The sequence below is a fragment of the Gopherus evgoodei genome, chromosome 14 (genome assembly GCF_007399415.2).
Source record: "Gopherus evgoodei ecotype Sinaloan lineage chromosome 14, rGopEvg1_v1.p, whole genome shotgun sequence".
NCBI lineage: Eukaryota > Metazoa > Chordata > Testudines > Testudinidae > Gopherus > Gopherus evgoodei.
The window spans coordinates 9,011,914-9,038,664 of NC_044335.1; the positions used below are offsets into that span (position 1 = coordinate 9,011,914).

General features: G+C 40.3%; 1 protein-coding gene and 1 long non-coding RNA gene across 3 annotated transcripts in view; one reads left to right on the forward strand and one right to left on the reverse strand.

Moving 5' to 3' along the window:
- Positions 1-26,371, forward strand: part of TAF4 (TATA-box binding protein associated factor 4) — a 66,556-nt gene extending 40,185 nt beyond the window's left edge. The window contains exons 9-16 of one of the 2 annotated variants that reach the window (XM_030533349.1): positions 3,292-3,439; positions 5,107-5,221; positions 6,643-6,812; positions 8,354-8,484; positions 10,844-10,969; positions 12,297-12,353; positions 12,454-12,573; positions 24,839-26,371. In XM_030533349.1, the coding sequence (XP_030389209.1) occupies positions 3,292-3,439; positions 5,107-5,221; positions 6,643-6,812; positions 8,354-8,484; positions 10,844-10,969; positions 12,297-12,353; positions 12,454-12,573; positions 24,839-25,006 (1,035 nt within the window). In that variant the 3' untranslated portion in view covers positions 25,007-26,371. Of the gene's footprint in view, positions 1-3,291; positions 3,440-5,106; positions 5,222-6,642; positions 6,816-8,353; positions 8,485-10,843; positions 10,970-12,296; positions 12,354-12,453; positions 12,574-24,838 lie in introns of those variants that run through there. The other variant, XM_030533350.1, reaches the window with a different exon arrangement.
- On the reverse strand, positions 3,737-24,792 carry LOC115635080. The gene is made up of 3 exons (XR_003996520.1): positions 24,781-24,792; positions 23,757-23,758; positions 3,737-3,887 (listed from the first exon to the last, which is right to left on the reverse strand). It is a non-coding gene; the product is annotated as an uncharacterized LOC115635080 (long non-coding RNA).
- Positions 26,372-26,751: the final 380 nt, after the last annotated feature.

Below are 26,751 nucleotides of genomic sequence, written 5' to 3' on the forward strand. Positions count from 1 at the left end.
ATAATACTAGTGAAAGCAGGATAGGGAGAAACAAAATCTGATGATGTAGAATCTCTTCTCCTTAAGGCAGCAAAGCATTTTTCTGTATAATTGTTGCTTTTCCATTTGGCTTTGCAGATTATTTATATAGATCATTTATGTTAGTAGTATTGGCCAGTATTGATATTTATTGTGATGTCTGCTTAGAATCTACTTCTGCCCCCTGCCCCCCATCCCTCAAATTCTAGACAGAAATGGTAATACTGATAGCATCTTTGTGTAAAGGCATTATTTATTTGTTTTCTTAGACAAATGAATTCATCCTGTCTCAGTGCAGGGCACTGGACTTCATGCCTTCTCAAGGTCCCTTCCAGGCCTACATTTCTATGATTCACTATGACCTATTTGCACAGTCTGAGAAAGCAAAATAGAAATTAAGCATAATCTGTGCATTATTTTCTTATTTTGTTTAATGGGATACTGACCATATGTGCTGGGATGAAACAATTACTAGTTTACTAGAATATATGTGCATATCTGTTGTGTGGTCTTCATGCCAATATGTAGCAGTGCAGGATAACTTGTGGAGGACTTGAGCATGTCTAGCAAAAGAAACGTGAAAGTAATTATCTACAGGGGGTGCCTTTGCAGTGTTTCTTAAGATATGATTGAATTTTTAGAAGCTGTTCTGTAGATCAGTGGCAGCAGATTGATATTTAACCAAAGTCTCTGGAGAGGGCTGTAATAGACCATCATTCTCGAAAATTTTCATTTCATCATGGTGATGCCTTCTGATTTAAAATCCACTTTGCTTTTTGTGCCCTAGGTGGAAGCTATAGCAACTTCATCTTAACAAATAGGAAACTGCCTCTTTCAGATGTTTGAATACCAAAAGCATCTCTTGCTGTCAGCTAGCTACACTCAAAAAAGGGAAAGATTATGGATGGTTCTGGGAATAGGAAATATCTCCATATGGATGTTTTAGACTCTTACTAATATTTTCATAGACGGGTAGAAAATTAAAAAATAGGCTGGACTTACGATCCAGCCAGGTCATAGACATTCTGTCTTTATCTACCAAGTTGTTGATGTATTGTCAAAATTAGCAATCCTATATGGTATAACTAAATGTATATTATGAAATAATTTTAGAACCAGTATGTGAATCAAATCCAAAAGGTTTACTCAACACTTCTGACTCCAGAGGAGGTTTTGAACTTTCAAGTTTGATGCAAGAACTGTAATTGTAAAGATTCCTGGTGTAAGTTTAACAGCTAGTATTCATGACAAGAATTTTTGAATGTATAGATGGCTTTCTCACTGCTTAACTCCTAGGATTACTAAGAGGCAGATTGCAAAATTAGGATATTGCACTCTTATCGGAACCAGTATTTTCAGCAAATATGTCCCTCAACTAATGATCTGCCTCCAACTCTGTTAGCCTGTAGTCCAAACTTCCTTGCAGGAGAAAATGGTAAACTCCTAGAATTCATCCAGAGGACTATAGATTTGTTGTGCAAGAGAAGAATCTTTGATCCTGCTATACTCTCTCCATTTAAATAACTGGTTTTCCTCTGTTCAAGAAAGGAATGACTTAAATGTCTGGCACTTCACATTTTCAAAGAGATTTCTTAAATTAAGTGATCCTCAGAACTGACAAAGAAGTAAATTAGATTATAACTAGTTTTACACACCAGAAAACTGAAGCATAGTGATGTTAAATGATTTGTTGAAGGTAATAGCAAATTTATGGTAGGACTAGGTAAGACTTGGAAGTTCCCAGGTATTAGACCTTTACTCCATACATAAGTCTTTTTGTTGTTCAGAATTTTCAATAACATATCTAAAGGGGAGTTGCTTATAACAATCCAGTAAAAAATAGTGTTAAGATACTGTCTTGAAATAAATATTTAGTGGCAGATAGGTTCAGTCTGACTAACGTATAACCTGGTGTGTTGACTTTCTATTAAGGCATTTGGAGCCTACAGAAGAGAGTGCTAAATTCATCATTTAGTCCTTAATACTTGTTGCTTGACTTACAAGAAGTCAGACTATATGTCCAGTAACTGTTTAGAAAGGAACATATAGGGCCAAAGCTAAAGCCAGAATCAAAGAATTATGGAAGTTAGAATCTTGGGTCTGGAAGGAGTTTGTAAACTATCTTTTTGTGGCAGTTTGTAGTAAAGGATTGCTGAAAACTGAAGAATTCTAGTTGCGACAAGAAAGCTCGTTCATGCTAAATCACTTTCTTTAGTATAGCATTCTACGGTAGCATTGAATCACAATTTGACAGGTTACAGTTAGCAGGTGGGCTAAAAAGAGAAGCTTCCTGTTAAACTTGTCTTCAGTTCATGAGTCCACCAGTTGAAATGTTTTCCCATCTATTTTTGAGGAGGAGACTGTGATTCTGAAAGGTAGACATAAATAACTGTCTTAAAGTCAGGTTTTTATGTAAGGGTCAAATTTTCAGCTACTTTAACCCAAATCTGAACATGTACATGGAAATTTAGAGACTTTAGCTGACTATTTGACCCTAAATATCTCTAGAAATTGGCTATTTTTGACTTTTGCCTATAGAGAAGAAATTTAACCTGCAGCAACCACGCTGTTCATTTTCCATGAAATAGGGTACGTCTAGAGATGGTTTAAAAATAAATACTTTAAGGATAAATGGACACAAATCAGACATTAGGAATGGCAATATACAAAAACCTGTAGGAGAGCACTTCAACCTCCCTGGCCACACTATAGCAGACCTTAAGGTGGCCATCCTGCAGCAAAAAAACTTCAGGACCAGACTTCAAAGAGAAACTGCTGAGCTTCAGTTCATCTGCAAATTTGACACCATCAGCTCAGGATTGAACAAAGACTGTGAATGGCTTGCCAACTACAGAACCAGTTTCTCCTCTCTTGGTTTTCACACCTCAACTGCTAGAACAGGGCCTCATCCTTCCTGACTGAACTGACCTCATTATCTCTAGCTTGCTTGCTAGCATATATATACCTGCCCCTGGAAATTTCCACTACATGCATCTGAAGAAGTGGGTATTCACCCATGAAAGCTCATGCTCCAAAACGTCTGTTAGTCTATAAGGTGCCACAGGATTCTTTGCTGCTTTTACAGATCCAGACTAACACGGCTACCCCTCTGATACTTTAAGATTGTATCACTTCTAATTTTGCTTTTGCTCAAACACGTCTGTTCACCAGTCTAAAGGTTGGCATAAGAATTTGTATATCCATTTGATTAACATCTTCTGTATCATTGTTCCTCAAGTAGTTTAACATTATTTTCTGTCAACCTATTGGCAGGTTATCCAACAGTCTCAAAAAGGAGGGGCATTGATAAGGCCTCCACAGGTAACATTGACACAAACCCCTATGGTAGCATTGCGGCAACCACATAATCGTATTATGCTTACAGCTCCTCAACAAATTCAACTGAACCAACTTCAGACAGGTAAAAAAGATTTTTGATGCTCTTATGATGTTTAATAGTTTGTTGTGTTGTTTTTTTTAAGTGACCCTTAATACACTTCTAAAACAGGATTGATACTTTACTCGGAAATGAATATGGCTGAAAAATTTTACTTTTCTTTTAATACTTAGCTATAGTGTAGCACTTTGCATCAGAAGATCTCAAAGGGTTTGACAAAGGAGGGTTTTAAAGCTGGGGATACTGAGAGAGACAGAGGTGAAAGGACCTTCTGAAGATTACCCATAGGCCAATGTCAGAGTTGGAAGTAGAACCCAGGTTTTCTGAGTCCCAGTGCAGTGCTGTATCCACTAGGCCAGTGTTTCTCAATGATTGGTCTGTTGATTTGGAACCAGTCACTGAGATCTCCTTGACATGGTTTAGGAAGACAGCAAGCTGGTTTCTGATCTCAAAAAGGTTGAGAAACACTGCACTACGCAACACTGCAGGTACTGTTGTGTCTTATTAAATCATTCAGAACCAAATTCTTTCCTTAGATATGTGTGAATCTTTTTTATGAAGTTCAGAGGAAGCCACTAGATAAATGCATTCAAAGCCAGAATTTGTTTGTTGCTTGTTAAAGCCTCTGTCTAGTTAGTGAATAAAACTAGAAGTCAGCAAAAATCCTGGTTTCTAACTTTGCACAAGGCACTGTAGTAAATTCATGTTGCCATAGCTAGTGGTTTGCTTTTGTTCCCAATACATCTCAATTAAAAAAAAAAGTGTATTTTATGTAAGAACTGAGTCTTTTCTAGCAGTGTTGCCTGATCTTATTACACAGGAGGGCCACATTAATCTAAGCACAACTTTGTGTGAGCCAAACAGATTTTACATAGTTTAATAAGATTTAACGTCACTGGTATTGATGTTTGTTTTGAGTTCAGCTTGTTTTGTATGTATTAGACAATACTGTGAGTATAAACAGCCTATTTACAAACTTGTGTAAACTAAGGCTATGGCTACACTAGACTGCTCTTAGTGACACGGCTGTGCCACTACAGCCATGTCGCTAAAAGACGCACAGTGTAGCTGCTGTTTCTCGGCAGGAGAGACTCCTGCTGACAAAGCGCTGTTCGCACTGATGCTTGTCTTTGACAAAACTTTTGGGGAGGTGTCTGGTTTTTTAAAAAACACTTCTGAATGACAGAAGTTTTGTCTTTCACTTGCCAGTGTAGACAAACCTGATGACAAAATGCTGATGAATCGGCAGTAGGTATATTGTGGCTTCAGGTCTTATAAAATGCTCTTTTGGGCCGTATATGGCCCGCAGGCCATAGAATAGATACCTGTGATTATTTGTAGTGTAAATAGGGCTTGTGGCAATTAAGTTTCTTGTGTGAACATCAGTTTAAAATCTTTGTGACTGAACTGAAATATCTGTTACTTCTAGACTGTTTCATGCATGATGCTTTAATGCTCGGGGTGGACATGCTTCAGAGGAGGGTTTTTAAGTTCAGCAAAAATGGTTGGGAAAGAAGAATAACTAAAAATGTCAATTTTTTTTACTTTTGTATTGCTACCATTTTTAAAAACACCTTTGTGCCAAAGTTGACAATGAACCTACTCAAAAATAATTAAAATGTTGAGCTAAAATGTTTTATCTACATCATTTGTGATGGAGCTTCACAAATATTGACTTTATTTTCTTGCAGTACCTGTGGTAAAACCAACAGTATTACCTGGAAACAAAGCTCTGTCCACTATTTCACCACAAGCAGCTGCCGCTCAAAAGAATAAACTGAAAGAACCTGGGGGAGGTTCTTTTAGGTAAGGAACCAAAATCCTTGTTTCTGTACACCACGCCTGAACACTGAAACCACAGGCTTTGCAGTGACTTCAGTGGTGCATTGGGTCAGGGCTATATAGATTTGGAGGTGTGGGGGGAAGTATTTTGAGGAGGCTTCTTCTATGTGATCGTTTGTTTCTTAAATATTTTTTTCCTCTCCAAGCTGTTGTTGGCCTCTTAGCTTACTGGTACCTAAAACAATGCTCTCAAATGTTTTGTCTGGGCAGCAAATAGAAAGTATTCCTCCTTCTGTCGGCTATGCTCAGGCTTCCTCCTCTCCACTTTATGCTGAACACATCTGCCACCCAGCCTTTTCCATAGTAGTGGCTGCATTCTGTTGCTGTCTTGTGGAAGCATTGTAATCTGGGTTTCTACAAGATGTGAAAACCTCTAGGATGGTGGAAGAGAGGACCTGTGAGAGCAGCAGGGCAAGGCTGTGAAAGCACACTCAGGGTTCTAGTTCTAAGCTGAATGACTATTTAAGGAACAAAAAAAACATTTTGCATCCTCTGTTTTTGTATGATCAAGCCAAATTTACAAGTTTACTTTATTGACCGCAGATTTGCAGTGTTCTTACTTTGATAAATGTGAAGTGTATATCATTGTCTGTACTCATGGGGAAAAGACAGCTATAACAGTGTCGCAGTTCAGGCCAATTGCACCTGTGTTTCTCCAGTCAATGGTCCTGAGGACACCCACTTCAGGCTCCCCAGCAATACCTGTTTTGGACAGAGATGTATGCCTCTCTCCCTCTTGACTGGGGGTTTTCCCTGGGGTTCCCTGCCTACATTGTCAGACTGCCAAAACCTGCTTTACTCCCCCCCCCCCCCCCGAGGCTGTAAACAGCATAATTGCCCATAGGTATAAGTTACCATGCTTGCTTTTCCTAAGCAAGCACATTTATTGTTAAAGCGAATGCATTATGGGGAAAACATCTTAAAAACAATAAGAGACTACACACATGCTAATCTTCCCAGCGGTCACTCCTCAGCTCCAGAATGGGTTCTGCCAGGTGATCAGTCCTTCAAATCCTACCAAGGTGTTTTTCTGTGGTTACAAGTTCATAATCTCCTGGGCCCAGAACAAGCATGTCCATGGATTTGAGAGTTACTCCTTTATGCAGTTTGGGGTTTTGATCTGGGAATAGGTAGAGTGTGTAATTCTGAAGGATATGTTAATTCTAAGTTTGATTTCATTAAGCAGCAAGAAAATGAACTCTTCTAAAATTCCAATTTTATTTTGTGGAGTAGTAGAATTGATTGGGTATAGGTTCTGACAACTGAAGAGCTTTTAGGTCAGTTCTTATGCAGCAGAGTTGTAGAGCTTGTTTTATATACAGTTGCATTGAGCAGCATGTCTATACATGTCCTAAATATGTTGTAACAATTTTTCTCTTTCCAAGGGATGATGATGATATTAATGATGTTGCATCAATGGCTGGAGTCAACCTATCAGAAGAGAGTGCACGGATATTGGCAACAAATTCTGAGTTAGTGGGCACGTTAACAAGGTCCTGTAAAGACGAAACCTTCCTACTTCCAGCATCTTTGCAAAGAAGGATACTAGAAATAGGTATGTTGACACCTGCTAGTTTAGTTGATATAAACACTAGTTTCACTAAATCTGTTTTCTTAAAAATCGATTTAAAAATAATTAAATGTGCCTGAATAGTTTTATGCATTGGTATCATTTGCAACTGCTACTTGATATTAGAAAAAATAACACACGTGTTTGAAAAGCTCCTAAAACTGTGGTTCTTGGATAAGAGTTGCTTGTTTTTTATAGCAAAATAAATACATCACTAGATCTGACTGAAAACCTTTTGCTGAATTTTTTACACTATAAGCTGATCAAAAAACAGCAACAAATATTGGGGAAAAACTGGAAAAACATTTTCACCAGCTATATAATAATTCACACTAATTAATTGTAAATTACTTTTGTAATTAGTGAGTAAATAGAGCAATGATACTACATCATAAAACTTTATTAATTTTATTTATCTCTAATACTTCATAGCATACTGGTAAATCTTCTATGGCATATTTTGCAGTGCTTATGAAAATTTAGTAGAGTGAGACCTTCTCTACAGAATCACATGTTAAATCTTGGCTGAGAAATACATAAAGGCCTCTATTTTTTGTTTGTGAATTACTTTCAAATTTTTGAAGTTGAGTTAGCTGTACAGTAAGTCCTCACTTTAACGTTGTAGTTATGTTCCTGAAAAATACAGCTTTAAGCGAAACAATGTTAAGCGAATCCAGTTTCCCCATAAAAATTAAAAATTAATGTAAATAAGGGGGTTAGGTTCCAGGGACACTTTTTTCACCAGACAAAAGACTATATTTTACTTACTCACACACACACACTCTATAAGTTTTAAACAAACAATTTAATACTGATACACAGTGGTGATGATTGTGAAGCTTGGTTTAGGTGGAGGAGTCAGAGGGTGAGATACTTCTCTTACTGCTAAATGATGAACTAGCAATTGACTGAGCCCTCAAGGGTTAACTCTCTCACTCTGCAAGGCAGCAGGAATGGAGGGAGATATGTGCATTTTGCTTAAGTACACTGCATTGTTAATTAGATCAGCTTGCTGAGACCACAGCTGTTGCAAGCTCCCTCTGTCCTGAGCCCTGCTCTATGGGTAATGGGGTAAGCGTGATGCAGGAGGAGGGGGTAGGGGGACACCCTGACATTAGCCCTCTTCTTACCCACACATCAAGCAGGAGTCTTGGGGAGCAGCTCCAAGGCAGAGGGCAGGAGCAGAACATGGCAGTAGGGGGAGGGACACAGCTGAACTGCAGGCACCTGCTGCACAGGGGACTTAGGGGAGCAGGGAGCTGATGGGGGCTGCCAATCCACCCTGGTTCTAAGCCCCCGCCAGCTAGCTGCAAGGGGCTGCTCTTCCTGCAAGCAGTAGACACAGCAGGCGGCTGCCAAACAACATTAGAAAGGAGCATTACACAACTTTAAACGAGCATGTTCCCTAATTGATCAGCAATGTAACAATGTTAACCAGGACGGCTTTAAGTGAGGAGCTACTGTATTGTAAAATATGTCTTTGCAACAGAGTGGTACTAAAAGCATCATTTGAATTTTAACTACAGGTAAAAAACATGGGATAACGGAAATCCATCCTGATGTAGTTAGCTATGTATCGCATGCAACACAACAAAGGTTACAGAATCTTGTAGAAAAAGTATCGGAGACTGCCCAACAGAAGAATGTTTCTTATAAGGTAATTAAATTTTAGTTGTGCAAATTGGTAGTGTTCTGCAAATTATGCTCTCACCTCTGGGCAAATGCACTCAGATCTGATCATGGACTGCACTGAAACTTGGGGCTGCTTATAAGGAGCATTTGCAATTCCCAGAACAAGAGTGAGTCTAGACAAAATCTCTAAGTACACATCTACCTCGACATAAAGCTGTCCTTGGGAGCCAAAAATATCTTACCGTGTTATAGGTGAAACCATGTTATATCGAATTTGCTTTGATCTGCCGGAGCGTGCAGCCCTACCCGCTGGAGCACTGCTTTATAGCGTTATATTGGGTCACGTTACCTCGAGGTACAGGTGTAGTATTATTTTTGAGTGCCCAACCTTGTCTACTACTATTACGGCTTTTGTGGGAGCTGACATCACAGGCAGTAAAATGGCAGCTCCCAATACACAAAGGGGACAGAATGGAGGACAGACAGAAGGAAGGTTGCAGTGTGATGATATTGTAAACTAGCTTGCCTAGGCTTTCGTGTTTTTGAGGACATTGCCTTGAGAATTAGCTATTCTCTCTTGTCCACTCAAATGATCCATGGCATATGGCCAAGAGAGAAAGCTCTGTTGGATGACTGAAATTTATTACAGAAAAGTTATCTATTGCAGTTCCTTTTGAAAGAATCATATATATTTCAGTGTACAAAAAGTTTAATTAGACCTGGCCTAATTATGAAAAAATTAAAGTTCGTGTTCACTGTGTAGACCCTGGTTAATGTACCTGTCCAAAACAATCAAACATACTTATTCCATTAAATAGTCTTTCTATAGAATTTAAGAATGTTCTGCAGTAACTAACTTTTTTTTAAAAGTAGGAGGTTTGATATGAAGCCTGTCAGAGTTGAGATTTCCTCTTGAGAATCTAAATAAGCTAGACTAGAGTATGCACATAGTGATATTTTCTATATTTTATAAAAAGATATTATAAATTTAAGATAATCAACAAAGGAGAATGAAGACCAAACAAGATATGTGGGTGGATTTAAAGTAGCAGACTGCGACTTTATAAACTTTTTAAATGGATGGGAAACTGTCCCCCTTCCCACCTGTCACATATTAATGGAGTCCAGCATGGGATTAACTGGCCATAAACCATACGGCCACGAGGAAAGGAGGGAAGCCTTCCCTTAGCCTAACCCTCCATACCTGGACAGGAGATTCAGTCTAGGTGCTGAATCCAAACAACCTCTCAACACAAGGGGGAATTATGGTACAGATGAGGTGCTCTAATCTGTACAAGATTTAAGACCTTACTTCCACCCCACAGGCTAACAAGGTCTATGCCTGTCATCTCCTAGGTCCCATGCTCAGGTAACTCTAGGAGTTAGCTTCCAGAAGCCTCTTTTCCACACTGGATGTTAGTTGCATGTAGCAAAAATAGTTGAGTTTATCAACTTCTGCCCCTTTTCAAATTCTGATCTTTTATCCCTGCTGTTCTAATCAAGCAGGCCCCCAAGATGCTGTGAGGAGTATTGAGGAAAAAACACACTGGACACCTTTCTAATTTTGCCCAGGAGGGAAAACTTCATCTCCTCCCATTGCCATCTCTCCTCCCCCAAGTAAAAAAAACATAGCAGTCTGGACATACACCTAGCAAACCTGGAATCCTAGCACTTGCATCTACAACTTCCTGTAGGGCAAGGCAGATGGGGCAGCATCTTGGGGCACTAAAAATGATGGGCCTACTCTGGAAGGACTGTGATGGAGTCATTCTGTTCCTTTGCTTTACCTCAGTTGGCCTCTGAGCAGCCAAGGGAGGTGAATATTCCTGTTTGTTCCTTCCCACCTCTACCCCATCCACGCATGTGCTCTAGGAAGGTGCTTGGAGGCTGAATGATCATCATGTTCCTTCCAAGCAAGTGATCATCCACTGCTGGTTTGATCAACATCCTTCATCTGTCACTGCTGCAGTAGGGTTAGGAGTGGAGATAGCAGTCAGTCTCTTATGGAGAATTACAGACTCAGATAAATGTGAATTCCGTATATGATTCATGTAAGAATTGATAGAACACTGTGCCTCACAGAGCGCAATTTAAAAAAAACCACCTCTATGAAACGTATTTAAAAGGGCAAAGTTATGTGATATTACTTAAGTCAAACACTGATGAGATCACAGAACAGTACAGAGTGCTTGGTTTTTTTTTTGTTGTTGGTTTTTTTAATGGATTTTAGCCAGTTTGACTGGGTTAAAGATAAACTTGGTGTTTGAAAAAGACTAAGTGAGCATTTGAGCTTAAAAGCATGGGATCTTTTTAAACTGTACAGGACCAGCTTCTAGCTTAGTTTTTAAGATTTGTAATGAAATGCATTTTTGCTGCATTTTCAGGATGATGAAAGATATGAGCAAGCAAGTGATGTTCGGGCACAGCTCAAGTTCTTTGAACAACTTGATCAAATAGAAAAACAGAGAAAAGATGAACAAGAAAGGGAAATTTTAATGCGTGCAGCAAAGGTAAGTGCTTCAACTTTACTTAGATTTGCAAAGTCACGTTTGACGTCAAAAGAATAAGGTGCCTTTTATTCTATAAGACGTGCAGTGAAAGAGAGGACTCTGTTTCTAATCGCAGCTTAGAAAGCACATTTTTTTACCTAGAGCTCTGCTATGCTTTCCACCGTAAATCATGTAATGTAGCCCCCTCCCTGCCCCATTTCATTCCCATAAATAAAAAAAAAAAAATTAAATCTAAAATTTAAGTCGTGCTCTGAGCAAGAGAGAGACTTCTACAATATTTTTAGTGTCATTGGTCCTCCATTGTAGATTAATCTCCTTGCTTGCTTTGAGAAAAGAAGAAAACAAGAGAATAAATCTGCATGAGGCAATATTTGAATTGGAAAATGAATATTTATAGTTAGTGGCTAGAGGAAGGGATTTGCTGACTCTTAGACCCTGGTTTTTCTGTTTCTTTAAGCGAGCAGTTATCCAATTTGTGTAAGCAACTGTAGTCACTGCTAGTGCAAATGGCCAGTTAGCCATTTAACTGGTCATTGTTCGAGCAGTTACCTGATTTGCACAGTCAGTTAGGTGGGTAATAGTAGGCCAGAGAGGTAACATTTCACAAAGTTCAAGGTCCAGTTCCCTTTTTGCAGGCATAGATTTAATCTGTGTTTGTGAATGAAATATATCACGAGCTCGAGTCTGTTTAGTTTGGGCCCGTACACAGGTAGCAAGAGACATGAATATTCAGAAACTTGGGTGCCATTTATGTCCACCAGAAGAGGGATGCTCTTTTTCCTTGCTGCATATTGTTGATGCACGGTTACAGTGAAGTAGAATTTTTATGGAAGCAATTTGTCTACTTAAGTCAAATGCAAAATAGGAACTCTTCTATATTAATTGGATGCTGATTCTGAATAAAGAAATGAAAACAGTGATTTTTCAGGTATCGAAGTGAAATACTGAAACAGTGAATGTAGCAACGACTTTTGGATTCCTAAGTGAAATACTGAATTAATGTATATCGTTAGTAACTGTACCTTCTGTGATGGGTGCCGTAGAAATCCATAGAATCTGGGTGCCATATGTGTAATGATTCATAAAGTCTTAAGGAAACTTGCATTAAGAGAAGAAATTCCAAACTTGGGTGCCCTAAGTTACCTAAAAATAACTTGACATATCTATCTACAAAGTGGTCTGATTTTTCAGAAGTGCTGAGCACCCTCTTCTCCCATTGAAGCCAATGAAATAATTTAAAGAAACGACATATAGTTCAGTGTCCACTTCTTTTGCAATTTTATTAATTTCTATACTTCTTCCTCCTATACCCTTTACCAATATACAGTCTCGGTCTAGACAAGAAGACCCAGAACAGCTAAGGTTGAAACAGAAGGCCAAGGAGGTATGTGTTCAGATGAGCATGTCATTTAACAATCTAAATAGTCTCAGAAAATCAGAAGGGGAGAAAAAATTGAATTGTAACTTTGTTCTGAAAAACACAGATGCAGCAACAAGAGCTAGCACAAATGAGACAGAGGGATGCCAACTTAACTGCATTAGCTGCGATTGGTCCTAGAAAGAAAAGAAAAGTGGATTCTCCAGGATCTGGATCAGGGACAGAGGTACAGTATAATTATAACTCTTGTATGCAAATATACTAGGGTTTTGTTACCCTGGCCTCCTCAACAGTGTTTCCCTTGATTATTTTTTCCCTTGTTGCTGAAAGTTTCCTGAGCAGCAGAAATGATTTTAAAGTGCAGAAAGAATATTTGATTCAAAGACTGGGGCTAATGTTAGCACTGCTTCCATGAACAGAACATAGTAGAACACAGTAGATCAGGCCCAAGAGAGGAAACTTTGGAACTGTTGAACTTGCAGCATGCGTCCCTTCCAATCCCAGCCATGTTCAGCCTCCACAATGTTGGAGGAGGCAAATTGGCAAGAGGAGGTGGTAGTGGTTGCTTGCCGCGGGGTAATCTCTCTCTCTACCAAGAGGCGTGTGCGTGTTAAATAAATAAAATTCTGTAACTTTATGGCTCTCCCACAGTAGGTTGGAATCCCCTGAAAGGGATTTGGGAAGGGGAATCTTCCAGAACTGAAGTCAGAGGTTAGGTCTTTAGGAGGATACGTGTTCCAATGATGCAGAGAAGAGACCAGGGGAGACAGTGCAGTCAGTTACCTTGTTAACAGTAGCCAAACTGTAGACTTTCTTTACTGCTCACCTCTTTGGGTATGTCTACACAACAGCTGGAAGTGCGCTTCCTGGTGCAGGTAGGCAGGCATGTTATGGCTAGCCCAAGGTACCATCCATTCCAGTCCTGTCTACACTGCTACTCTCAGGGTGCTAGCTGGAGCAGAGCTAGTGTTTCTGCCTACCCACATGGGAAAGTATGCTGTCAGCTACAGCTGATGCAGCCCTCTTCTTTGAGTCCCTATGTGTATTCCATTGTGGGTATGCATATGTTCCATGTGCCTGGAGCTGGAGAATTTCGAAAGCAGTGTTCTTTGGTCCACACATGCACCTTGGCTCACCTCATGCATCTAACCGAAGAGATAAAGGAACCAGGCAGGTAGACCAGCCACCTCTCCATTTCCTTCTCACCACCATAGGGTCCGGGTTAGAACCCCCAGTGTCCAAAGCTTCAGCTTTCTCCTTTATCTGTGACTATTTATTTAGATATCTGTAAATAGTCTTTATAGTTCTAAAGTTTTAAAGGTTTTTTATCTGATAGTTTGAGTTTTATGGTTAGTCAGTCTCCCCGACCTGGTACTTCTTGGGTACCAGACTATGCCCATAATTCCAAGCTTCAAAATATGTGCTTCCTGTCCATGATCCTTTTCAGTCAGATGCTGCTCGTACTGCCTCGAGGAAGCCCACATTGCAGCAAGGTGCAATATCTGCCATTTGTTCCTCATGTGGAAAGGATGGAAACTTTGCCTTAGGAAGCACCTAATGGAAAAGGCCATGAAGCTGCACTCAGATCCAGGCTGGGGTACCCTTCAAAGCTCCCCTCCCCCCATCAGCTTGACTCAGTAAGGAGTGGGCATTTCCTGCCACAACATCCAACTCAGGAGAGAGGGAGTCTATCCCCACAGATCCCTCGGTGAGGTTTTACCAGGAGAGCAAGGAGCATTCTCACAAGCACAAGGCTAAGTCTCCAGATCTACTTTGAAGAAGTTGGATTAAACCCTGCCTAAACCAGTCAAGCCTTTTAAACTCAGCTCAAGAGAACTTAAGATTTACGAAGTCTCGGAGACATGACAAGAAAGCTCACATATCTAGGGCACCATCAACACTGGATCACAATCCAGTGGCACGGGTGCCTCCAGTACATTGCAAACCCTGGTATCTGTGGGCACCAGTGAAGACCGATTACCAAGAGCCTTCGTTATTTGAAGTACTGGTTTTGTCTTCCGTGGCTGTGGCAGACTGTCTCTACTGCATCTCCAGTGATTCAGGCGAACAGGACCCCTCTCACTCCAGAAAGAGCAGAGACCTATGCTCTTCCTAAGGATGTCTTTGCTTTCCCAGACCTGGAGTTTCCTGCTCCACTGGGTCGCTCCCTGTTGAGAGAGGCTATAACTCCACCAGAGGAGCTAACCTTTGGGAGGAGTTTGTCTCCCATTCCATTTTTCATCTATGATTTTTCCCTCCAGTGACACCATCAGTACTACCGTTGGAACTAGAATTGGTTGTCACCTCACTGGGAGATTGTCTTGCCTGATGAACCATTATTCCCTCCTCCAAGACACACCTTCCCAGTCAGAAGACCTGGCGCAGTTTGGGACCTTCCTCCACCTCATCACCTGCCTTGTAGCCATAGATACCCCATAGTATGGGGAGCTCCTCGATCCCCATTTGATCCATCTTTTTGGCCATAACTCAACACAAGCTCCTGGAAGTCCTTCAATCCTCCGGCTCTAGTCTGATAGCACTCCCTGTTAACAAATCCATCATGAAGCTAGCTAGAGTGGCCTGGCATACTCCAGCTACTGCACTTCTCTTCCAAGATGGCAGGGAAACAGGATTGTGTCCCAGCCAAAGGGATGCAATTTCTGTTCTCTCGCTGCTCCTAACTCTCTTCAGTCATCCAGGCTGCCATGGAGAAATCTAGGCAAGACTGCCCCGATCTACTGTGACTGACAAGGAGGGCAAGCGCCTTGACTTGTTGGGAAGAAAGGTCTTTTCTTGTTCTAGCCTCCAGTTCATGATAGCTATAAGTGCCTCATAGCTGGCTAAGTACGAGTTCCTTAACTATTCCAAATTCATGTACTTTACTGACATTCTCCCACAGCAGGACAGAGCTCATTTCCAGGCTCTCAAAGAGGAAGTCAAAATGGTTGCCAGGACCACTGTACAATCACAATAGATATGGCTGATGCATCGTTCAGGACAATGACTCCTGCAATTTTAATGCTCAGGGAGTCATGGCTCCATATCTTGGGGGTTTCCCAGGGAGGTGCAGAACAAGGCTGATGACCTACCATTCAATGAGACTCATCTATTTAATCACTAATTACACACTTTTAAAGACTCCAGGACTACCCCTCTGCTCCCTAGGAATATTACACTTGCCCCAAAGAGAATTCCGCCAGCAATCATACAATCCTAGACTAATGGTTTAACAGTTCTTCCATCAGAGACCTTAAGAGAGCCCATAAGAGACAAAGGGTTCTAAAAGGGTTCAAAAGACTCACTTCCCCACACCATCTGCAGCAGGTTCCTTATCCCATCCCAGCTCTCAGCTAAATGTTTTTGATGACAGCTCAAGAGATGCAAACCATTAAGTCCAACACTTCCTGATTCCTATGTACCCTTTGCGGGTAATCTAATGCTCTTTCAACATCGGGAGTGCAATAACAATGGATGGGTGCTGAATGTCATCCATTCTTGCTATATGATAGAGTTTATGTTCCTACCCCCTCTAAAGTCCTCATCTCCACCTCCTCTCTGGGCTGTTCTCATAAGGACATTATCAGACAAGAAGTTGAATTTCTCTTATAGCAAGGAGTGATAGAGTGGGTTCCTCTTCAGTACTAAAGGCGTAGTTTTTACTCAACATACTTCCTATTACCCAGAAAGAAGGGTGGTAGCTGGAGACCCATTTCAACCTTTGCCATCTCAGCTACTTTATTTGCAAACTCAAGTTTTACATGGTCACATTGGCATCTGTAATTTCATCCCTAAAAAAGGACCTGTGGTTTACAGCTCTCAGCATGAGGAATACCTAATGTCACATGGTGGAAAGGCCTGATCAGAACCTTTCTGTCTATAAAAAGCCTGTTCCTCAATGAGACTTGAATCTTGTTCTCTCAGTACTCACTTAGCTTTCTTTTGAACCATTAGCTTTTTGCTCCTGTTGATGAAGGTCTCTTTCCTGGTAGCTGTCACCTCCGCCATGGGGTTGGTGAGCTTGGAGTGTTAATGGCAGATCCTCCTTATGCTACATTCCATAAGGATAAAGTCTCATAATGTGTTTACACTCTAAATTCACCCACAAAGAAGTCTGAACCCATTAGTTCACACTTGTGTTCTTTCAAAGACCTCTCTCATCCTCAGAAGAATGGAGGCTCCATTCCTCAGTGTTCAATGAGTCTTAGCCTTTTACCTGCAGCGAACAAAACTGATCAGGAAGCCTCCTAAACTATTTGTCGCTGTAGCGGAAAGGGTCAGGCCAGATGCTCTCAAGGAATCTCAAAATGCATCTCAAGCTGTATTTTGCTCTGTCAACCGTCCTTTGTTGTACTCTGCCATTTACAACCTCACACCCTCCTCCTATTTGAGTACTGCTTGTCAATCACCCACAGTGGAATACATGCAGAGACTAGAACTTGAAGAGAAAGCTATTGACCTTTATAGTAACCTCCAGTTACTACAAGGTAAGTAACTTCCTCTTGGAGCAGTTAATGCCATTAGGAACCACTGCCGTGCTAAAATGACTAAGCAAGGTAGTTTGAAATCATCACTGAATTAGGCAGCAGGAACATCTATAAAATCAATATGGTTTCTAAATATTTACTAGCCAATTTTTTTTTAAACAATTTTGGACTAACGCTAGATTTTGCTGACCTTAAGGACAATCAATTCAATCATTTTTTTTTGTAGTTAAAACTTTAACTGTTCAGTTGCGTTTTCTGCCAGGCACAGTTGCACTAGGTTTTGGGGGCGGGAGGGGGGAAGAAGATGCTGGGGAGAATTGTGTTTGACTTTGTCAGCAATGTAATCCATTTTTGGTAACTTTGTGTGATCTATGCTCTGATGCATTTGCAGACTTGTTAATAAACAGGAAATAGTCAGTGTTTCCTGTTGAAAGTACAATTTCTGTAATTCTTTTACATTGCAGCTTCTTGGAGTTGGCACAGTTTTAAGGGTTTATGCTATAAGTTTTGACTTGTAGATGACAGAAGTTGCTCTCTAACTGATGATTCATTCAAAACTGAGAGCAGCATATAAACAGTTAAATAGATCTTCCTATATATCACCTTCTGTATTAAGCATCCAGTATTCTTTTTTGATAAGATAATTTGCATGAAAATAAGACCTTTGTTTCAGAATAGTTCATCTTCTTATATATGTTATTCAGCTCTTGATGTAATAATTCTATGACATACTATGTTATAACATGGAATTGGTTATGCAACAAATATGATAGTAGTAAATGACATTTTGACCCATGGAAGCATACAAATAAAAGTTGCCTATCTAGCATATTAAGCACTTTTTGACAGAAGTATATTAGTGTTCAGGATTATTAAAATACATAAATTAGGGAGAAACAAATTATGTATATAAGAATCTAAGCCAATAAAGATATTAGTCAGTTATAACAGTGTAAACACAATGGTAAAAATTGCAAGATGCTACATTCTTATCTAAAACTATAAAAATTAATGTGCTCTGAGAAAAATGTAATTAAAGCATATGATTGTCATAATGTGCAGGAATAGAGTCACTGGCACATGCAGTTACAATGTTAACACTATTTCTACATGCTTGACTGTGCAACCTTATCTCTTAGTACTATCTAGGTTATGGAATATATTTTACATTCACTGGAAATACCTGATGTATTCTGACTAAACCTGGCTAATTTAGTTCTCTCAGATTAATCAGCTACTGGTTAACCAATTAGAAACAGGTTCCCTTAGAAATCTAATCTTTTGTCTGATTAATTAAGAACCAGCTGCTTTTGATGTGATAGTCACAGCTGTGCCTTTGCTGTGTTTCACGTGACATTTTTAAATTGAGCTCCACTTGTCACCATTTGTATACAGTTTGTAGTTAGGGCATATTACAAGAAGTGTGGAAAATAAGGTTTGTCACTACTTAGACACAGATTTGTAAATGTGAGCTTTTGATGCCAAAGGAATTCTGAATCTTAATTACATGTAAAGTCACCTCTGCATAGTAATTGTGGTGTTACAGAATTCAATAATACAGTTTGCTTTCGGTTGAGGTATTTCATACCTGACTAGTTCATTTAATTAAAAGTTAGCAAAAAGTTCGATTTAATGCCTTGTATGCCACAACTCAAACATTTGTGGCCACACCTCTTACAGTGTTAACTTCTATATATTATGTAATACAGGTGTCTCTTTCCTTACCTTTTTAAAATGTGGTCCTAAGTATTTAAGAGCCTAAAGATGTAGGTAGGCACCTACTAGAACATCAGAAGTGTCTAATCTGCACTAGGTGCCTATCAGCATCTTAAGGCTCCTGAACACCTCTGAAAATCTGGCCCTTTAGTCCTGTAATGAGGATGATTATTTATCTGGTGAGCCAATGAACTTTGTTAACCTGCTTGAAAAGCACAAGTCTGATTTCATGATTAGAATTGTATGGATCTGGGAAGAGCTGCACTGAACAGTATAAAGTACCTGCTAGGGAACATAATCTCACACATTAGTTTCTTAATCAGTAATGTAGTCTGAGCATGAATATATTGCTTTACAGTCTAGGGGATTGTATTAAAGTCCATTTCTCAGGATCTCATTCACAAGGCTTTAAATTAGTGTAATTTTTCTTGAATCTTTATTGTACTACATTTTCTCCAGAACATGCCCTATAGTTTCATTTTTTAAAAAAAAGTTATAGCTGATATTTGAACGCACCAGTGGAACATACTTGAGACCTTTGTGATGGGTTATTTGGTACTATAGTGATCTAGGAAAATATGACTATTTACCAATAAGCATGTTATAAACAGAATATGCTGTTTGCAGTATTACAATAAAACATTGCTGCCTTTCAAATAAAGTAAAATGAAACAGTAACAAAACATATAAAAAAAAATCCACTCTCTGCATTTTTAAAAAATAATTCTTCTAAAAGTGTAGTGCGTTTCCATCCCACCTGCAAGGTTATTTTGACGTATTTTAGAAGTGTTTATTATGAAGCAGCAATAGCAGTCAAGACAATAAAGCCTTTTTAAAATTAAGGCACAAGCAGACTACTTGGCCTATGAATGCCATCTGCTGGTCATAGCACTTCCCCACATATATCTGAATGTTTTTAGCCTGTAACAAGGAAACACTTGACATCCATCCATGTGCACCAGCTTGTTTTTCTAGTCCAGTTATTCATACAAGCTCTAGTATTTTATTTCCATAAAACTGGTAATATTAAATTCATTTGACAATTTTTTATTAGTAAGGCATTTTATGGAAAAATTGTTTGCTTTTGCTGTTCATATTTGACTGCATAATGTAAATCAGTGAGCTTTAAAATGGTGTATTGCATTTTACTGCGGCTTGCTGTAACATTTTAAACATGTGACTATTCTGGTCTCAGTATTATATTTAATTATAGCATAACATTTTCCCCTAATTTTTTTCTCTACTGCTATATTTGATACAATTTTGCCTTTAAAGCCTCTTTACATCATAGCATTGGCACATTCTCTGCCATTTCCAGGCTTTTTCCAATGGGGTCCTTAATTTTTACCTGCCATTGTCTTGCCCTTTTTTCTATTCTTATTGCTGTATATGTGTCTTCATGTTGTCCTGGGTCGAAGAAACATGCTCTTCCCACTGCAGCCAAACCAGTATTTAATCACACAGAAACTCTCTGTTGCAGAGAGTTAGCACAACAGCCTCTTTTTCCACTCTGGAGACTTGTCCGTAAAATAAACTGGTGTTCTTCTTTGAATGTGTGTCAGCATGGATCCCAGGGTAGGTGCGTGTGTGCGTCATGCATGTGAGATTGAACTTTTTGGAATAGCAGTGTCTGGTGGAGCCTTACATGCATCCAGTGCAGCCTCATGTTTCCATTCAAGGGCCTAAGGGACAGAGCAGCCACAACCCTCCTGCATTTCCCTTTTCCCATTGCACTGCCACAGGTGGTATGTAGTGAGTGTCCAACCTGCTACCTTTCTTTGCTTCAAACGGAATCTAGAAGATGAGGTTGAAGAAATACTACTTGACCCTCCTCTTTGATTTATTCACTAATCTGAATGTTTTCCACACACACACACACACACAAAGTATACTCTCTGATTACTTCCCTTGATGGGGAGGTGGGTAAGGCATCTCATGCCAACTCCCAAGGTAGTCTCTAAACCATCAATATTTAATGACACAGAGTGGACTCATTCCTCTCATTAAAGCATGTAATCAATGCCTTTTCTGTCTGAGAGACAAACACCTCCGTGAGAAGTGCTTGGTGTGTAAATCTTTCTCGTTGAGGACTCGCAAGTCAAGGGACACGTGGCTGAAACTACACCTGCTCGATCAATTGATGGATGCCACCTTAGACCCAGTTTCAAGGAACCCAAAGGGTTATCTTCAGCAAGTGCTCCTCCAAGCAGACAGACACCACGGCATGATCTAGCAATGAAAGGAAGGTAGGCAGGACAATTCTGGCAAAACTGATACCAGCCACATCCATGACGATCACACGGGTACCAGGGCTGTCAACATCAGGCACTGCTGTCTCAAGACTGAAGCAGGCTATCACTTCCACACTCATACCATCAGAGTTGGCATTGGCTCCTCCGGGACCGATATCATTGGATCTGATGCTGGTGCTCAGTATAAGGGTGACACACTGTGCCAAACATTTAAGGAGTGATGCATCGTTTGCTCTCTAAGGTTAGAGCACCTAAGTAATCTGCCAAAGGAGTGGTAGTGAGTAAGCTGGCACTGTAGGCATCAGCACCGACGAAAGCACCCACAGCTGCAAGAAGTATGGGATTGAGGTTCATCCTTCAAGATCCTCATCCAGAGACATCAATGATATCAGTGCAGCGATGGGCCCACAACTGAAGCTGGACATTACTGTTCAGCAAAACTATTTGAGGAATGCTATTTCTCATCACCAGACTTTCTCTCCAGCGTTGAGCAGGGATCTCTCCCCGTTACAGTTTGAGAGCAACCCTAGACCAGGTACCAGAGATCCTCTCCTAGCACAGCCACAAATGACATTGGGCTGACCAACTGCAGCTGCTCCAGTGAACAGTGTGAAGTTGTATATGAACATCCTGGAGCTCAGAGCTATCGGATTGGTCTGTGTAGGGCATGCCTGCCAGTCTGCTGAAATTCGTTATTGCAAACCTTCATACAACACAATAACTATTCTCTACATAAGCAAACAAGGAGACACCTGCGTTTTGTGTCTGGAGGCTATCAGGTTCATCAGAGTGAGTTGATCCATGATCTTTCATATCCCAGGAGTCGGCAACAATCTAGAGGACTTTCTGAGCAGACAATCTTTGACCAATCATAAATGGTTCCTGCACAGATCCCCCGTGGAGCCATGTGATGAGGTGTACCAGACCCTTTGAGGCCCTCTGGAAGGCCCTGTGGTCCTGCCATACCATGTCCCAGAGAGGAGTAGGAGAGAAGTCCTGAGAAGTCTGAGTGGCCTAGAGTGGTTATGGGAAAGCAGTCAATTAGGGAGGACACGGAGCAGCAGATCAGGGCCCAGTAGCCTCATCTAAAAGGAGCTGTAGGGCCAGAGTCAGTTGTTTCCTGGCTGGAGCTGGAGGAGTATGGATTGTGTGGCTGGCTGAGGGAGCTACAGGACCTTGGACAGCACAGTGCTGGCAGAGACCGGGGGAAGCAAGAAGGACCTCCAGGCTGGCTGCTGGGACTCATCCAGAACAAGGCTCTGAGCTAAGGGTGAAGAATGTGCTAGAGCTATGGGGAAATGGCCCAAGGAAGTGTAGCTGCCATGCAGTTTAGTTAAAGAAATGTGGTGGATGGCTGCTGTGTAGAGGGCCCCTGGGCTGGGACCTGGAGTAGATGGTGAGCCTGTGTCCTCTCCCCCCCACCCTCCTTCACCAGACTTGCCACTGGGAAAGTGGCCTGGACCTTGATGCACCCCAGAAGGGGAACTGAAATCTTCTAGTGATCCAGTGGGAGAGTTGGAACCCAAGAGGCCAATGACATTGCCTCCAGGGGGAGAAGCCCTGGAATACAGCTCGATACCAGGGCCAAGATCATTTATAGCTGCCTGGATGTAGCCAGACATTCTAAAGGTCAAGCCGTCTCTTCACAGAATGGCTAACACAATGTATCTTATTGTTACCAGCTGGCTGGTGCACCTTTCCTACTAAAATCAAGACCACTCCACCAGAGCGACAGTAACATTGTCTGCTTGCTTCTGGAAAGTGCCAGTATTGGAGATCTGTAAGGCAATAGCATGGAGTAACCCACTGATTGTTTGTTTGTCAAATACTATGCCTTGGATTTAGCTTGTAGGTCAGACACCAACCTTGGGAGAACAGTACTACAGTCATTGTTCAACTGATGCAGCTGGAGCTTCTCACTTCTACCATCCGTAGGGTACATGTAATGCTCACTCACCACCCACTTCCAGTGGGATCCACCCTGACACCTACTCGAACTGTTACCCTACAGTAACTATGAATCTTTGACATGTTGTAGTCAGTGTGGATCCCACAACCTGCCCTCCATCCCTACTTCTTGGAGTCTTTGGCTACCATGGGCTTCTAACTGAAAGGGAACTGGGGGAGGGTCATGGTCACTTTGCTCTTTATGCCCTCAAGTGGGAGCAGGGGTAGCATCAGATGAAGGGGTACCCTGCTGGATAGTGTTTAAAAAAAACAACAACACACAACCCCTATCTCATGCACCTGTGATGCATGCCCTCCAGCACGGGTAGCCATACTGACTACAGCATCTTGTAGAACTGCAGGTACTGTAGGGCAAGTAACTGTTCTTTAATTAAATCTGTCTTCTGTTCCCCACTTTTGTGTTTTAAATAAATTCCACCTGACTAATCTGTTCACAGGATACCAAGCAGGTTGTGATACTTGGTGGGAAGAGTTGAAGCTAACCTGACAGTGAACTTTCAAGAAAAGTTAATCTAAAAACCAAAAGCAACTGGGTGACTTGAGCCTAAATCCCATTGAAAGTCAATAGGAATTAATCTCCTAAGGGTGAGATTTTTGTGCTGCCCCTCAGGGGAGGAGGGTGGCAGCAGCAGTGGGCTAAGGTTCTTTGCCTTCCTGATCATGGGCTGTTCTGGTGCCCCTGGCATAACATACACAGCCCTGGGGGCCTTTCTAAATTATGCCCCAACACACCCTGCCTTCAGCACACCCAGGCTTGCGAAAGGGTCCTCAGAAGGCAGCTTTTTTATGGCAGACTTCTGTAGTCCCTGCATTGGGGGAATTCTCTCTGCCAGACACAAGTCTTTAGGGACCCTTTACCACAAAGGTCCTTTTACACTGTGTAAAGGGGTTGGAGTGGGGGTCAGGATCTCATCCTAAGTCAATTTTTAAAATGGGACTGAGGAGCCTAAGTCACTCAGGCACTTCTGAAAACTTTATTTTATAGCTACATCTGTGCAGTACCAGTATCTACTAAAGAGGTGTTTAGGAACATGATTTGAATAGCTTTTCCCAACAGATGATGTGGACAATAAAAGAACTAGATTTTTTGCAGGTTGTATACTAGAACAATGGGTGCTTCAGTCTGCTAACTGAGCTATGCTGCTGTTTGAGAACAAAATATCTTCCCTATCTAATTATTATCCCAAATTTGACATTCTTGCATGTACCCCAGAATTTGAAAGTACAGCTGTCAGCAACTTCGTATGTTTAGTGACTACCAGCTGAAAACCAAACATCACATAGCTAGGAAAATCTTAGGCCCTGAGAGGCAAGGCCAAATAGCAAAACTGCGAACATGCAGCTATCTGAATGGAAGCATGGGATAAAAAGTGAACATATTGTGAGAATAGAAGGAATGTTTGGATGACCAACCTTGGTCTTGAGCGCCTCTGATACGTAAGGTTTTTTTATTGTTTTGATAAGCGATTAATAGTTTTGCTGAAATTAGGAGAATTGGTGACTCCATAGGAGTCACTATAGGTTATGTACTTTATTTGAAGTTAGTTATAAAAGATTAGATGAAAGAATTTGCTTTGGAGCAGTCTGAAGAAGCTTTCTTTGGGCAAGGATCTCACAGCTAAGTTCCCCAGCAGCTAGATGGAAGGAGGGTCCCCCTGAAGTCTGGCTGCTGATCCCTCAAAATCATCTAACTTTAGATAAATACAGATGTTTTGAAATGCTCTATACCTACTGCAACTGTGTGTGTGTGCGCTTGCGCTTAAGATCTAATAAAGCAATTTTAGGTAAAAACACTCTGGCTTGTATCAATTGTATATCAGACGGATGAGCTGTGCCCCTGTTGATTTATTCCTGACGGTGCCTGGAGAGGAACAGTTAGGTTACCACTGTTTTAGACTCTGAAAACCTTGGGTAACATAAAGGGGCACAATACTGGATAAATTCCTGTGAGAAGTCCCTTGGTTTATATCACACATGTCTGTTGTTTGTAGAACTGTCACAAGTTCTTGTCACGAAACATTCTCTGTAGATGTTTAAATGTTCTGACTCTAGCTTCTCTTCTCACTTCCAGGGGTCCAGTACAAGTACACCAGTCCCAGGCAGCTCTGGAGTTGGAACAACCAGACCGTTTACGCGACAAAGGATAACGCGGGTGAACCTCAGGGACCTCATATTTTGTTTAGAAAATGAGCGAGAGACAAGCCATTCACTATTGCTATACAAAGCATTCCTTAAGTAAAATGGAAAAGATCAAGGTATTTTTGATGGAGAGACGCCTGAGGACATTTTTTTATATATTTGCAGATTACGCCTTTTTGTAACAAGCAAATGGGATATTGTTTCAAAAACAACCACCTCTTTACATGGAACAGTTTTTTATTCTTGTTTATAAAAAAAACAAAAAACTCTTCAGTACAAGAGGAATACATTTCTTTAACAGTGAGGATACTTACAAGGCCTGTGGATACTATAAATGGACAATTAAACTTAACTCATCTCTTGATTGAGTGGCCTTCTTGCCAAACAAGCCATATATAAAGACTGATGGAATCGTTTAGCAAATAACTAGCTACCCTTTGTCATACCTGTAGCAGTTTCAACATTAATTGTGCATTTTAGTTCAGTTTTACTTAACTAAATTGATTATATAGGTATATGTCTACAGCAGATGACCTCATTTCATTTAGCTTTTTTTAAACAGTTAGCCAAGCAAACTGATTTTTAAGAATATTTATCTTTCCCCAAAAGGTTCAAATTCTAGAGGGATATACAGTTAATTGAAACATAACCTCAATTTTTAATCACATTGCTTATTAGAGGCCCTGAAATCCCATAAAGGAGGGTTACTTCTGAATGTTTTTATCAGCATCTGTAAAAATGCATTTTATTTGCTATAGTTTGTAAAGCTGTAAAGTTTGAAAAAAGAAAAAAGGAAAAAAAAGAGAGAGAAAAACCTTTTCAGCATAAATATATTTTACTTGCACTGTGTTTTTAGCTAAAGTGAAAGCTTAGATTAAATAAAATCAAAGTTGAGAGGAATCATCAAAAAGACTCTTTCTCAGTGTGAATCAAGTGTTGAAAAATGGTTGGTGTATTTTGTCAGTAATTGTACATAATTTTTGGCACATAACACAAAAAATGGCTATGTAAACTATAATTATTTTGCTAAAAGACTGTATGCAAGCTGTGGGCCTACTTTAAAGATGTCCAGAGCAAAGTCCCTTCTTTGTACCTATTTTTTTATTACAAATATACTAATTGGTTCTTTATATTTTCAGAGGTTATTGTATTAAATTGTCTATTGATAGTACTTTTATGACTGTAAATACTTTGGCTTTCTTCGTGTGAACTCTCATGTTAGAATTTAACTCTCTTGCGTGTAAACTGAATGCTGATCAGTATTTTTATCAACACCTGACAACTGTTACACCTTTTATTTTGTCTTTTAGGAAATCCTGTCTTTCCATTTTTTTCATGTAAATTTTGCACAGTTACTTGTTCATATGTAAATATTTTACTTTCAAAAATGAAGTTTTTAATTGCTATTGTTTTATATAGGATTGAAAGAAAATTAACTCCTTTATTAAAAACAAATTTATCTGTATTTGCTAATGCATTTTCACTCTCTACATCTTTCCTCCTCTTGGATTTATTTTTCTTAACACAGAAATAAGATCCCTCTATGTGAGAGGATGCTACCTTCCAATGATGCACTTTATTTCTTTTAAGCTTGCTTGCTTTAACCAATATTTTGAAGGCATATAACTACCCTTGCTAGGAATCCAGAAATTTCACTGTCCACCTAAGGCGTTCTGCTGTGTAAAGATCAAGGTTAGAATATCTGTAGCAGGGAAGTCTTGTATAGAGACCGTGACATTTTATTTTGACTTAATATTTTATGAAGAACTTTATTATGTTCACATTGAGGGCCAGACTGCCCTCAGATGCACATGTGCTACTGTCATAGACATCAACGAGAGGCAT